Raw genomic sequence first — 13766 nt, 5'->3', positions numbered from 1 at the left:
ATGGCCCTTATGCTGTGAGAACATTGCTTGGACGGACAATTAACGGACCATGAGAAGGAAAAATGAATGATGATCAGGAACAATTTAAAATTGATTTCCCTGAATATCGCAAAGATATTCAAGATCCTTCCAAGGAGGATAAGCAGTTTATGGATTTAATTTCAAACTCTGTGAAACATGTTGATGGTCATTACTGTATAGCATCACCTTTGAAGTAAAAAGGCCGAGTTCACAACCCTCTGAGGTCTTTTCCATACCAGACAGTGATGCAACTGGTTAAAATGCTCTCCTCAGTACCCTTGTAAAAATTTGCAAGAGTTTTGTGTGATTCACAAATCCCATTAAACTCCTCATTAAGTACAGTCTCTGGTGAGATTACTTTGTGATTACATTAACTTGGAGGCTCTAGGCTAAATTTTCAGACAGGCAGGAATTTGAAGTTCTTAACCCTGATGAGAGCGCTATACAAATTAAAGAGCAGGTTAAAGAGCAGGTGTGCCTCTTCAAGTGTAGTGGCTGTGGCTGGGGGAGGTTGATTAATATCTGAGGGAAAATATTTGAGATAACTGGCAATTACTTGAGTCAGGAGTTTATGTGTGGGTTGTGCTGTGCTTTGAAAGGTTGAGTGGATACAGACTCAAAGGAAGGAAGTCTGATTTCTTTCTGAAATTCAGGGAGATTGAAAGGGAAGTTGCGAAATTTATACAATTATTTTCAAAATAATTACACAGTGAAAATTGAGCCCAGAAGTTCCCTTTTGAATTTTAAATAGTGTTAAAGCTGTGTTCCAGAGCTACTTGTGAAACTTGCCAAAGATTGCAAGTTGCATTTGCAATATCTCAGAAGTCACTGGAGTCTCCCTCACCCCCACCCCCTCCTCCCATCGACGTGATCTAATGGTATCATTCTTTGAAGAGGGCACACATAATCTTTGAGGACCCCTTCCACCCCACACACAGCATCTTTCAGCTGCTCCCATTGGGAAAGAGATACAGGAGGATCAGAGCCAGCACCACCAGGCTGAGAGGCAGCTTCTTCCCACAGGCAGTGAGAACGCTGAACGATCAAAGGAACGGTTCACACTGACCATCCAAGACGCTCATATTCACGTAGCAATATTTATCTGTTTGTATAATGAATACTTGTTCTGTATTTGTGTTATGTCTGGTTGTGTGTCTGCACCGAGGACTGGAGAACATGATTTTGCGGGGTTGTATTTGTGTAATCAGTTTACAATAAACTTGATGTGACTTGGAACAGTGTTTTGGGTATTTGAGTAAGATGGTGAGATGTGTCTATTACGAGATCTCACTGCGGCTGAGGCTGCACTTTAGCTGCAGGCTTGGGAGGAAGATGGGCTGGAGGAGGCTGGAGGGCCACATGATGAGAAGATGGGCCAGAGGGCCAGAGGCTGGTATGGTTGGCGGGGCAGTTAGGCCAAACACCTTTACCGTGCCAGCAATCAGGACTGAACCATGGTTCGAATCCTGCGCCATACGTAAGGAGTTTATACATTCTCCCCATGTCAACGTGAGTTTTCTCTGGGGGGTCTGATTTTCTCCCACCGTTTAAAACGTACCTGGGGTGTGGATTAATGGGGTGGAAATTGGGGGGCAGAGCTTCATGGGGCATAAATGGCCTGTTACCGTGGACCCTCTCCAATGTTTCTGACTTGGAGCAGCAACTTATGAATGCCCTCACTTGGGACAGCCAAGAAAGGGTGGTCTTCTGCAGTGGGATGTAGGAGAAGTAGGCCACACATTCTGCCCTGGAGCACTATCCCTCCACTAATGAGGCAATGTCCCACCCAGCAAGAGATTAGATTCTGATTTATTGTCAGAGGACCTCCACAACATCTCATACAACCCTGAGATTCTTTTTCCTGTGGGCGAGGAATTAATGGTAGTGCCACAGATCCTGTACACGTAAACAAATAAAAAAATATAAACAAACCGACTGTGAGAACGTTTATGGCGTGTGCATTTGTGCATTGAGGTAGCTGTATGTTCAGGATTGAGGTGGACTAGTTTTTAGAGCCAAGGCTTCTGGCGTGGGAAGGGTGGGATGAGATCAGTATTGATCTCGTTTGGCTCAAGAGTTTAGACATAACGAGCCTTTGCCGCCCAGTTACAATCCCCCCCCCCACCCCCAACCTCAGCACGTTTTGAACAATGGGAGGCAACTGGAGCTCCCAGACGCAGGCAGCATGTACAAACTCCCCACAAGCAGTGCCTGATTCGAACCCCGGTCGCTGGCACCACCACAGTGTCGCGCCAACCGTGCCGCCCCTTCAAGGCTTACCCCTGCACCTGTGTCTTACTTCCACAATGACAAATACAACCCGCTTAATGAGTGAAAGTGCATCGTCAGTTTTGGGCTGCACTCTACGTAAGTGGCTCCCCCGTGCCTCCAAACTAAAACGCCGCAGATGCTGTGTGCCTGAAGTTAAACATAAAATGCGGGAAAATACCCTGGTGGTTAGTCAGCACATGTGTGAAGAGAAACGGAGTTAATGTTTCAGGATGCTGATCTGCTCCTCCTTGAAGTATTCTGTTAGGAGGGGTTCAGGTGCCCTGTAACAGTGAGCTATCTCTTGCCTCAATTACCTAAGTGATTGTCATGTAATACTACATGTAGAATGCATGAAATTCTTTAACCTTTGTCGACTGTAAGGCAGACAGAGTCGCCACTTTGCCCAGTGCCCTTCGCAGCGCCTGGTGGTCTCCCCAGGCCTGAGCCTGCTTAGCTTCCAAGATCAGACAATCCCAGGTATATACAGGCTATTAGGCTTCTCTCGTGACCTCCTTCTCATGCGCTTCCAGTGAAAAACTGCATTCCAGTCCTTGATTTCCAATGAAATTGATGCTGGTTCTTTCAAATGTCGCTTTGATCTGTTAGAAATATTGCAAATCATGAACACTTTGTTCCTCTACCTCCCTACAGATGGAATTAAAGATCGAGTTGCCTTCAAGCAAGTTGAAACGTTTGCCACCACTCTTTGCAATGGAAGCACGGTCTATGTTGGTGGAAATGGAGTCCTTTACCAGATAAACTTTGATTATTCACCTTCACTAAAAATGGTACAGAAGAATTAGTCTGCAATTGTTAAGAGTCAGTTCTTGTTAGCTATTAAATTCAACAGCAAATGCTTGTATGTTCTCTATCTCTGTGTTGACACAGCACATATGGTCTTGTATATGTTTCACTCTCTTGTTTTATGACTGACCATTTTTAGGGACATAGGATTTTACCAGAGGGAATTACAGGATAGATATTAAAGGCAGAGATTTAAGATTCAAGATTCCTTTCTTGTCATGGATTAAAAACAGTGCACTATTACATGGAATTTGCTTTCGTCTGCTGTAAGGCAGACATATTTGCCATCTAACAGTCAGAGGAAGAGAAGCAAATGAGTCCCTGAATGACCATGGATTCTCCTGCTGCAGCCCCCACAGACACACAGAGTCCAGTCCAAATCATTCGTAATGAGGGGAGTTGAATATCGGAGCAAGGACTCTGTCGAAGGCTTTCTGAAAGTCCAAGTACACCACATCCACTGGCTCTCCCAAGTCCACCCTCCTTGTTACGTCCTCAAAAAATTCCAGGAGATTAGTCAAGCAAGCTTTTCCTTTAAGGAACCCATACTGACTTACACCTATACTATTATTGATGGATTCCAATATCTTCCCCACCACTGACGTCAGGCTGACCGGACTATAATTTCCCATATTCTCTCTCCCTCTCTTCTTAAAAAGTGGTACAACATTGGCAACTCTCCAGTCTGCAGGCACTTCTCCAGAACGTTGGAAAATGTCAACTAGTGCTTCCAGAGCGACCTCTCTAAGCACCCTGGGATGCAGCCCATAATGGCCCAGGGGACTTATCAGTCCTCAGTTCTAACAATTTGCTCACAACCACCTGCTTCTGGATCCGAATATCCATCAAATTCTCTGTTTCCTTCGGTAATTTCACCAAGTCCCTAGATACTGCTTGACCCCCTACCCCTATTCTGATCATAACCTATATCCTCCTTGGTGAAAACAGATGCAAAGTAATTGTTAAATTCCTCAGCCATCTCCAGGTCCCCATTGATAATTTCACCCTTCTCCGTTGTCAAGGGCCCAATTTTGGATTTTAAGATATCTGAAGAAACTTTTGTTATCCCATTTTATATTACTTGCCAATTTGCCCTCGTACTTCATTTTCCCCTCCTGAATAACTTTCTTAGTTTCTCTCTGTTGGGTTTTAAAGGCCTCCCAATCCTCTAACCTCCCACTCTGCTTTGCCATCTTATACTTCTTTCTTTTGGACCTGATACTTCACTTGATCTCCTTTGTCAGCTACGGCTGCCATTTGCTCTTCCAAGAGCCATTCCTCCTGTTTGGGATGAATCTATTCTGAATCCTGTGAAAAATGTCGAGAAATACCTGCCGTTTTTGCCCAGTTGTCCTCCCAGCTAGAATGTCCTTCCGTTTTATTTTGGCTAGCTCCTCCCTCATTGCTGTATTAGCTGTAGCACTAATGTTTCTGACTTCCTTCTCTTCTCCCTTTCCATTTGCAGATTAAAAGTAATCACATGATGGACACTATTACCTCATGGCTCCGCTATTTCAAGGTCCCTTATTAACTCCACGTTGTTGCACAGTATCAAGTCCAGATTGACTTCCCCCTTTAATTTCCCAATCTTGTTCCTCCTGCAGCCATGACTCCGTTACTCCATAACCATCAACGTCCATTTGCACCTCAAGCTCATCCATTTTATTCCTTATACTCCGTGGATTCATATACAATACCTTGAAACTGTACAACCCTGCTCTCTCCAAGTTGCTACCTGACACCTTCTCTGAAACTCTCCTATCCCTCTTTGCTCCCTCCGGCTTTGAGATTTCACAGACTATTGGAACTACCCCTATGTTTTCCTTCCTATACATTTCCCTATCAGTCTGGTTCCCTTCCCCCTGCCAATTCAGTTTAAAACATGTCGAACAGCATTATTAAACCTTGTTGCAAGTACAAGATTAGATTCAAGATCGAAGTTTTGTGAGTCTTGTGTGTTTTGTGTCTAAGTTTTTCTGTGGGCTGGTTGGAAATATAACTTAGACTTTAATTACATATGTTATATTTAGGCTGGGGAATTTATTAGTTTTACACTGTTATATAAATTTGCATATTGACCAGTGGGTCTTGTTATAAAAGGGGGGGGGGGAATTTTGAATTAAAGTTTGAAGGTGAATTTTTGTTAATAAAGTAATTGTTCGTCTTTACCCCTGTGTGATACAGACTTCTTTGTGGTTGCTGCTTTGATCTTGTAACAATATGTTCACATGTTAACAAATACAAAAATGTAAACAACCTGACTGTGCAGAACACAGCAAAAAAATCAATCAAGTGCACAAGTAAGAGTCCCTTAAATGAGTCCCTGATTGAGTTTGTCATTGAGGAGTCTGATGGTGGAGGGGGAGCAGCTGTTCCCAAACTGGGTGGTGCGAGTCTTGTGGCGCCTGCACTTCTTTCCTGATGGCAGCAGCGAGAACAGAGCGCGTGTTGGGCGGCGTGTGCCTTGATGATCATTGCACCCACCACTACGCCCTTGTTGTGAGATAGTTGCTCAAGGAGATGTACCACTGTGCTCCCCCAAGGGAGTGAGGTAACCGATGAAATGGTGCGTCATCATGCGACAATGGAGCAAACCCGTCTGAGAAGGGCAACCTCTACATGGGAGAATGGGTTGGAATAAAAGTGCAGGGAATCATACTCCAGTAAAGCTTACTGATCCAGGATTGACGATCAGCAGAGAGGGGATCTGCTACCGTTTTGCACAGTGCTTTAGGCGCTCTGTGGCTAGTAAGGTGGTACACGAGCAAGATGCTGTGACATTGTTAAAATCCCGAACCGGAATGACGACAGGGGTGGGATAGCATTCTGTACCATGAGACAAAAAAAAGAGTAAAATCCTCTCGGAGGGGCTGATTGGGGATTGGCCACTAATCCTGTACCTTTGCCCTGCAGATCACCGTGCCTGGTAAAGTGGCAGAATGCCAAGGGAAGGATGCGGTGAGTTCTGCCTCTGGATCACTTTTGGTTCATTGTACTTGCTTAAAGACCGCAGGGAAGCGATATCCCAGCACCCAGTTCAAACACGATCCTGACATCCCCTATTGTCACACCCCGTCCGCAGCCGATCTTTTGAGAGCTTGTTTGTTTCTCCTTGGTGCCAGACCAATTTTCCAAAGGCTGGGGGGAGGTCAACATTTTGAAAGTTGTCATGGAAACTCTCTCTCCTGATGGCCAAGGCAGTTACAGATTGGCTGTTTTCTATCAAGTTAGGTGAGCACTGAGGGCTACATTTCCTATGTGTTTTTACTCCAATGCAGACTTTCGTGTCTCGCGACAGAGAGCCTGACAGGCTCTATCAATGACTCCAAAGCCGTAGAGTGAGGAACGATAAGGCTTTATTATACTTTAGACTGGTCCAATTCCAAGCGCTTGACTGAGATCAACCTTTACTCCAGCGTCACTAGGGGCGGAGTTACCAAGTGGGGGACGGGCAAGCCACTATACACATACACCTATTTATATCACCACATTGACCTCACCTTTTTATTCGGGAACCTGCATGTTTTTGCTGAGACCTGATGAAACGTTGGTCTCCCTTTACTTCCCGTGGACTCTGCGTGACCTGTGTATTTTTCCAGCATGTTGCTGTGTCGCACTTGACCCCAGCATCCGCGGACTTGCTTGCTTAAGACCTCTTCCCAATCATGTATTGAAAATGCAGCAAGGGATGTCCCAAACAAACATTTCTCGGCCCTCATCCATCCTTAGCCCTGGCCCCCCCTGGAGTTGGACGGGGTTGGTTGGTGTGCCACGAAGTCTAACCGGCTCGCCTATCGGTAACACCTTGCGGGCAATGTCTCGTTCACCGAGCATTAGAAGCTTTGTTTCACCAAAATTGCTTAATCATTCCTTTCCTTCACTTTCCAGGCTCTCTGTGGGAATTATGTCATGATCTTGCATGAGTTCAATGGAACTCACCTCATTCTGTGTTCAACCAACTGGTCGAATCCTAAATGCTGGCTGTTTGTAAGTAACTGTGGACAAAAATTTTTAATGTTCATCTTTCACCTCAACGTTTGTGGGAGACAGTTCTGATAAAGGAGTGGAAGAATCTTATCTTTGTCAAAATTCAAGTTTAAAGTTCAATTTTATTGCGGGAATACACACTGAGATTCTTTTTCCTGCTGGGCTTAGGAATTTCTATACCAGTAATTATAAAGTCTTTCATGGCTTGGTTCAGCATCATGCTGAAGAAGATTGAAAAGAGGGTTGGTGCGAGAACACAGCCTTGCTTCACGCCATTGTTAATGGAGAAGGGTTCAGAGAGCTCATTGCTGTATCTGACCCGACCTTGTTGGTATCGTGAAGTTGGATAACCATGTTGAGGAACTTTGGGGGGCATCCGAGGCGCTCTAGTATTTGCCAAAGCCCTTTCCTGCTCACGGTGTCGAAGGCTTTGGTGAGGTCAACAAAGGTGATGTAGAGTCCTTTGTTTTGTTCTCTGCACTTTTCTTGGAGCTGTCTGAGGGCAAAGACCATGTCAGTGGTTCCTCTGTTTGCGCGAAAGCCGCACTGTGATTCTGGGAGAATATTCTCAGCGACACTAGGTATTATTCTATTTAGTAGAATCCTAGCGAAGATTTTGCCTGCAATGGAGAGCAACGTGATTCCCCTGTAGTTTGAGCAGTCTGATTTCTCGCCTTTGTTTTTGTACAGGGTGATGATGGTGGCATCACGAAGATCCTGAGGCAGTTTACCTTGGTCCCAACAAAGCTTGAAAAACTCATGCAGTTTGGCATGCAGAGTTTTGCCGCCAGCCTTCCAGACTTCTGGGGGGATTCCATCCATACCTGCTGCTTTGCCACTTTTCAGTTGTTCGATTGCCCCAACAATGAAGACGCTGTTTACATCCGGTACCGCACGGATGGCAGTCTCTTCAATCTGAGGCGCCTGCAAGCTCACACCAAGACACAAGAGAAACTTGTCCGTGAACTACTCTTTGCAGATGATGCCGCTTTAGTTGCCCATTCAGAGCCAGCTCTTCAGCGCTTGACGTCCTGCTTTGCGGAAACTGCCAAAATGTTTGGCCTGGAAGTCAGCCTGAAGAAAACTGAGGTCCTCCATCAGCCAGCTCCCCACCATGACTACCAGCCCCCCCACATCTCCATCGGGCACACAAAACTCAAAACGGTCAACCAGTTTACCTATCTCGGCTGCACCATTTCATCAGATGCAAGGATCGACAATGAGATAGACAACAGACTCGCCAAGGCAAATAGCGCCTTTGGAAGACTACACAAAAGAGTCTGGAAAAACAACCAACTGAAAAACCTCACAAAGATAAGCGTATACAGAGCCGTTGTCATACCCACACTCCTGTTCGGCTCCGAATCATGGGTCCTCTACCGGCACCACCTACGGCTCCTAGAACGCTTCCACCAGCGTTGTCTCCGCTCCATCCTCAACATCCATTGGAGCGCTCACACCCCTAACGTCGAGGTACTCGAGATGGCAGAGGTCGACAGCATCGAGTCCACGCTGCTGAAGATCCAGCTGCGCTGGATGGGTCACGTCTCCAGAATGGAGGACCATCGCCTTCCCAAGATCGTATTATATGGCGAGCTCTCCACTGGCCACCGTGACAGAGGTGCACCAAAGAAAAGGTACAAGGACTGCCTAAAGAAATCTCTTGGTGCCTGCCACATTGACCACCGCCAGTGGGCTGATAACGCCTCAAACCGTGCATCTTGGCGCCTCACAGTTTGGCGGGCAGCAGCCTCCTTTGAAGAAGACCGCAGAGCCCACCTCACGGACAAAAGGCAAAGGAGGAAAAACCCAACACCCAACCCCAACCAACCAATTTTCCCTTGCAACCGCTGCAATCGTGTCTGCCTGTCCCGCATCGGACTGGTCAGCCACAAACGAGCCTGCAGCTGACGTGGACTTTTTACCCCCTCCATAAATCTTCGTCCGCGAAGCCAAGCCAAAGAAGAATTATAAAGTGCAAACAACTAGTGCAAATGCAGATGTAAATATAAATATAGTTATGTCTCTAAATTAATATAGTTATTCCCTATTGTTGAGGAGTCTGATGGTGGAGGGGGAGCATCTGTTCCTGAACCCAGCGGTGTGAGTCTTGTGGCACCGATACCTCTTTCCTGATGGCAGCAGCGAGAAGAGAGCCTGCACTGAGTGGTGTGGATCCTTGATGCTTACTGCCGCTCCCCGAAGGCAGAGGTCCCTGTATGAATTTTACTCCCTCTATGGACTTCTCGACAGTGGGGAGGATTTTGCCCATGATGTCCTGGGCTGTGTCCACTACCTTTTGCAGGGCTTTACGCTCAGGGGTATTGGTGTCCCCAGACCGGACCAGTCAGCACATTCTCCACCACAGGTGGAGCTGAACCTCCGCAGACTCTAGAGGAAGTAGAGGCACTGACGTGGTTTCTTCATAAAAACATTTCTATGATGGGTCCAGGATCCTCTGAGGCAGTGACCCCCAGGAATTTGAAACTGTTTGACCCTCTTCACTTCTGATCCACCAATCATATACCTCTAATTTTCCTTTCCTAAATTCTACAATCATTCGTTGGTCATGTTGACACTGAATGAGAGGTCGTTGTTAGTATACCATGCAGCCAAGTTTTCAATTACATTGCGTCCTTTTATACAGCCTATTAATACAGAAAACTTGGAGTTGGAGTTGATCTTGTACTCAGCCAAGAGTCATAGATGTATTGCGAGTAGGGGGCTAAGAACACATCCCCAATGGAGATTGTGGAGGAGGTGTTCTTGCCAATCCGCACTGACTTGGATCTGGAGGTGAGGAAAACAGGATCCAATTGCCCAGAGGGGTGTTGAGGCCCAGGTCTTGGGAGTTTACTGATTCATTTTGAGGTATCGGACGCTGAGCTATAATCAATGAAGAACTTCCTGATGTATGCGTCTTAGCTGATATTGAACCACCTGCCTGCTACTGGGTGGTCAGAGCCTCCTAGGGGACATTGCCCCTTGCACATCATCTCGTGAAGTTAGAGGGGATCACCCCAATGACTGAAGCCAAATGTTTCACCACCCTCTCCCAGAAGTTTCTTTAAATTTAAATTATAAATTTTAAAAATGTTAATTTAAAATTTTTACATGTGGACATGAAGCATGGTAACAGGCCATTTCAGCCCACGGGCCCATGCCACCCCCGTCTGGTACATTTTGAACGGTGGGTGAAAACTGGATTGCCCGGGAAGGACATACAAACTCCTCACAGACAGCGCGGGATTCGGGACCCCCCCCCCCCCACTCCCCGTCTGGTCCTGATCGCTGGTGCTGTAAAGGCATGGGTGCCTTGGCATCCGTGCCACCCTCAAGGTTCCCATGCACCTCGGATTGAAATGATCATCTCGTCACTTGTCTCCCCTGGATTCAGCTTCCGCTACTGGTGGAAGCCTCCCTCTTCAGGTCACCCAGAACCTCCCAGTCACTCACCTGTGCTCAAAGCACATGATGGAGATCCCACCCTGCTTCATTGCGATGTTCATGAATCGGCAATGGGGCCCCTCCTTCCACTTGGACATTGAAGTGTCTGAGAAGTTCCAAGGAAGTCACCAAGTTGCATCAAAGAATTTTCATCTCTCACCAGCTGTGGGGACTGTGCTATTTCAGTCCACACTGGTCTTGGACGGAGTGCATCTGATAGGAAATTCTGGGACAAACTTGCGGCCTGCTGGTGGGGATCAAGCATTAACCATCCAGGTTGGTCGCGTGCAGACATTGAGCCGACCTTGCAGAATTATTTTCATACAAGTGCAAAGGTTACAGCACATATGAGGAGCAATCTTTGTAAAAACATAACACTGGAGGAAATCAACAGGTAAAACTGATACAGCGAAGATAACGATACATAACCAAAAATTTGGGCCTGAGCCAAACATCGTATGGACAAAATGATGGAAGGGGGAGGGGAGGGGGAGGAGCATAGTCCTAATAAGCAGGAGGTTTGCTGGTGCACCCTCCCTCCCTTATTCACCTATTATCTCCTGCTCTCGCGTCCCCCTTGCCCCACCATCCACCAAACCCCCCCCCCCACCCCGAGGGCACCTGCCAACATTTTGCTCACAGCTTGAGTGGTGGTACACCATTGGCCTACTGCAGGGGGCAACCTCTGTACCTGCAGGAGTGTAAGGGGACAGCACAACACCTGGCCGGCTGTCGATCAGTCGGCCTGAAGGGATCAAGCCCCACCTGATCGGGTGCAGCTACAGCCAGCCTGGCACCACACCTTGATGAAGGGCTCAAGCCTGAAAGATTGGTGATGTATCTTTACCTCTGCTGTTTGACCTGTTGAATTTCTCCAGCGTCGTGTTTTTACTTCAAGTCTGAAGACTTCTGTTGTTTTTAATCTTTAAAAATCATTTTAAATTTAAAAAAATCCTTTCCCACTTTACTGTTTGTCTCTGACGAGTGATTAAACCATTAATTTTAAAATGGTAATCTGCTTTGCTTTAGCAATTCAATGAAATGAATCTATTTATCAATAGAAGAAACCGGGTGCTGGGACCAGGGACTTGCCCAGAAATGCCCCAGCATGACTTCGCTTCACTGGTTGTGGGTAGGTCCCCTTGCTACTTCAATTCACATGACTCTGGAAGCCCCAGGGCCAGTTTGCTCAATGCATGTGCTTTTGCCTCTTTCCAGATGAACGACTCTACTCTGTTGTACCTGATGATAGAGATAAAATGTATCTTACGGGTTACAGAAAGGGTGATTTCCCGGCACGTTTAAACTCTGAAGATAAGTGGATGGAGGGTAAGAGTGACATTCCATTCTCCTACATTGATCGCTTCCCTGCAAACTCTTTCTTTCTTCTATCTCCACCTGTCTCTGCTTAACCCCTTTTGTCAACCACTGTTTCCACAAATGCCACGAATCGTTGGCCCAAGGAGCGGATCGAAGATTTCTGCTGTTTGGAGATCAAGGCCAGTGGAGAGCCCAATTCCCTCGACCCTCGACTTCCCACTGGCTGAGGTAAGGTCTCTCATTGCCGAGCGGAAATGGAACCCGGTGTCCCTCACTAACACCCAGATAATGCATTTCAGAATCAAAATTTATTGTCATAAGCATGTCTCAAAATTAATTGTTTTATGGCAGCACCACAGGGTAAACATTTATATAAATCACCTTACAAAATAAATAAAAATAGCACAAGAAAATGATAAAGTGAGGCAGGGTCTTTGGTTCATTGATCATTCCGGAACCGGATGGCAGAGGGGAAGAAGCTGTCTGTGTGCCGCTGAGAGCTCGTCTTCAGGCTCCGGTACCTTTTCCCAGAGTGACAGAGCCTGGGTGCTGGGGGTCCTTGAGGCTGCTTTTAAGACACCATCTCAAGTCGATGTCCTCAATGGAATGGAGTCTGGTGCCTGTGATGCCACAGGCTGAGTTAACAACTCTCTGGAGTTTAGTCTTGTCCTGAGTGTTGCCGCCTCCATACCAGCCAGAATGCTCTCCACGGTCCACCTGTAGAGACTTTTGAGAGTCTTCACTGCCGTATCTCCTTAGAAAGTATAGCCGTTTGACAATCCTTCTTGATTGCTTCCAACCAATCTGCAGAATCGAGTGTCATGGTGACTCATCTATTCCAAATCTTTACCCATATTTTTATCAATTGCTCCATCCACCAGTCAAGGTTATTTGATTCCAGTGATCAGTAATAATGGACTGATAATACCACACGCATATGAAGATGCAGAACTGATATAACGTCACACTCATGTTAGAGCATAACAAACACGAGGCTCAATAATGAGGCCTTGCACCGTTGGGAAGATTTTGAAGCTTCCGACCTGGCATTGGGCCCTTTTTCTGGCATTCCTGATGGCTGCCTGCAAGAGCCTCCGTTTCCCTTACACCTTTCCAGGAAGGACCCAGCGCTTGTTTACATAATCTCTCTTTCTTCCCTTCAGACCCTCGGTTTGTGACAATGTCACCTCTGGATGACCTGATCTACATGTTCTTCAGGGAAAGGAATGAGCTGAAAAACCAGGATACTGACCCGTGGATTTCACGGATTGCCCGAGTGTGCAAGGTGGGTGTGCCCCGCAGGCTGAGGCCAGGGTCTGCTGCTTCCAGTGGGATCGTTATTCCATCACCGGGAAGTACCACTCCTGTCTCTTTCCTGATGGTTTGGACTGGAAGCCAACCTCCTGTCGACTCATTAGTGCCTGTTCAAGCCCAGCACTGGGGTTTGTCCCTGTCTCATCTTCCCTTCTCTTTCCTCAACCTATCACTCTCAACCTCCTTTCTCCAGTTAAAACACACAATGCTGGAGAAACTCAGCTGGTCAAACAGAGGTTAAAAAAAATACATCACCGATGTTTCGGGCTTGACCCCTTCATCAAGGTATGGGAAAATGTCGGCAGGCATCCGAACAAAATGGGAGGGGGTGTGGCAAAGGCAGGAGATGATAGGGAAAGATGGGACAACAGCAATGAGGGGGAGGAGATTGGGTGTGGGAGGTGGGAAGGGAGGGAGGAGAATTGGAAAGACAGGAAAGTGGAAGGGGAAAAATGGAGAGCAGGTCTAGCAGAAAGCAGAGAAGTTGATGTTAATGTCATCTGGTTGGAGAGCATCCAGATGGAAAATCCAATCTGCGGGTGGTCAGGATGGATTAGAACCTAAGGCCATGGACAGACATGTGAGTGTGGGAGTGTGACTCA

At 46.7% G+C, this 13766-nt stretch overlaps 1 protein-coding gene across 4 annotated transcripts in view; it reads left to right on the top strand.

The window, feature by feature from the left end:
* Nucleotides 1-13766, top strand: part of sema7a (semaphorin 7A (JohnMiltonHagen blood group)) — a 49879-nt gene that overhangs the window by 13384 nt on the left and 22729 nt on the right. For 2 of the 4 annotated variants that reach the window (XM_069902723.1, XM_069902721.1), the window contains exons 2-7: nucleotides 2944-3080; nucleotides 6010-6054; nucleotides 6985-7083; nucleotides 11560-11662; nucleotides 11749-11859; nucleotides 13014-13135. In XM_069902723.1, the coding sequence (XP_069758824.1) occupies nucleotides 2944-3080; nucleotides 6010-6054; nucleotides 6985-7083; nucleotides 11560-11662; nucleotides 11749-11859; nucleotides 13014-13135 (617 nt within the window). Of the gene's footprint in view, nucleotides 1-2943; nucleotides 3081-6009; nucleotides 6055-6984; nucleotides 7084-8962; nucleotides 10807-10829; nucleotides 10925-11559; nucleotides 11663-11748; nucleotides 11860-13013; nucleotides 13136-13766 lie in introns of those variants that run through there. The other 2 variants (XM_069902722.1, XM_069902724.1) reach the window with 2 other exon arrangements.

This window comes from Narcine bancroftii, chromosome 11 (genome assembly GCF_036971445.1).
Source record: "Narcine bancroftii isolate sNarBan1 chromosome 11, sNarBan1.hap1, whole genome shotgun sequence".
NCBI classification, from domain to species: domain Eukaryota; kingdom Metazoa; phylum Chordata; class Chondrichthyes; order Torpediniformes; family Narcinidae; genus Narcine; species Narcine bancroftii.
This window is presented reverse-complemented; position numbering and strand designations above follow the sequence as displayed.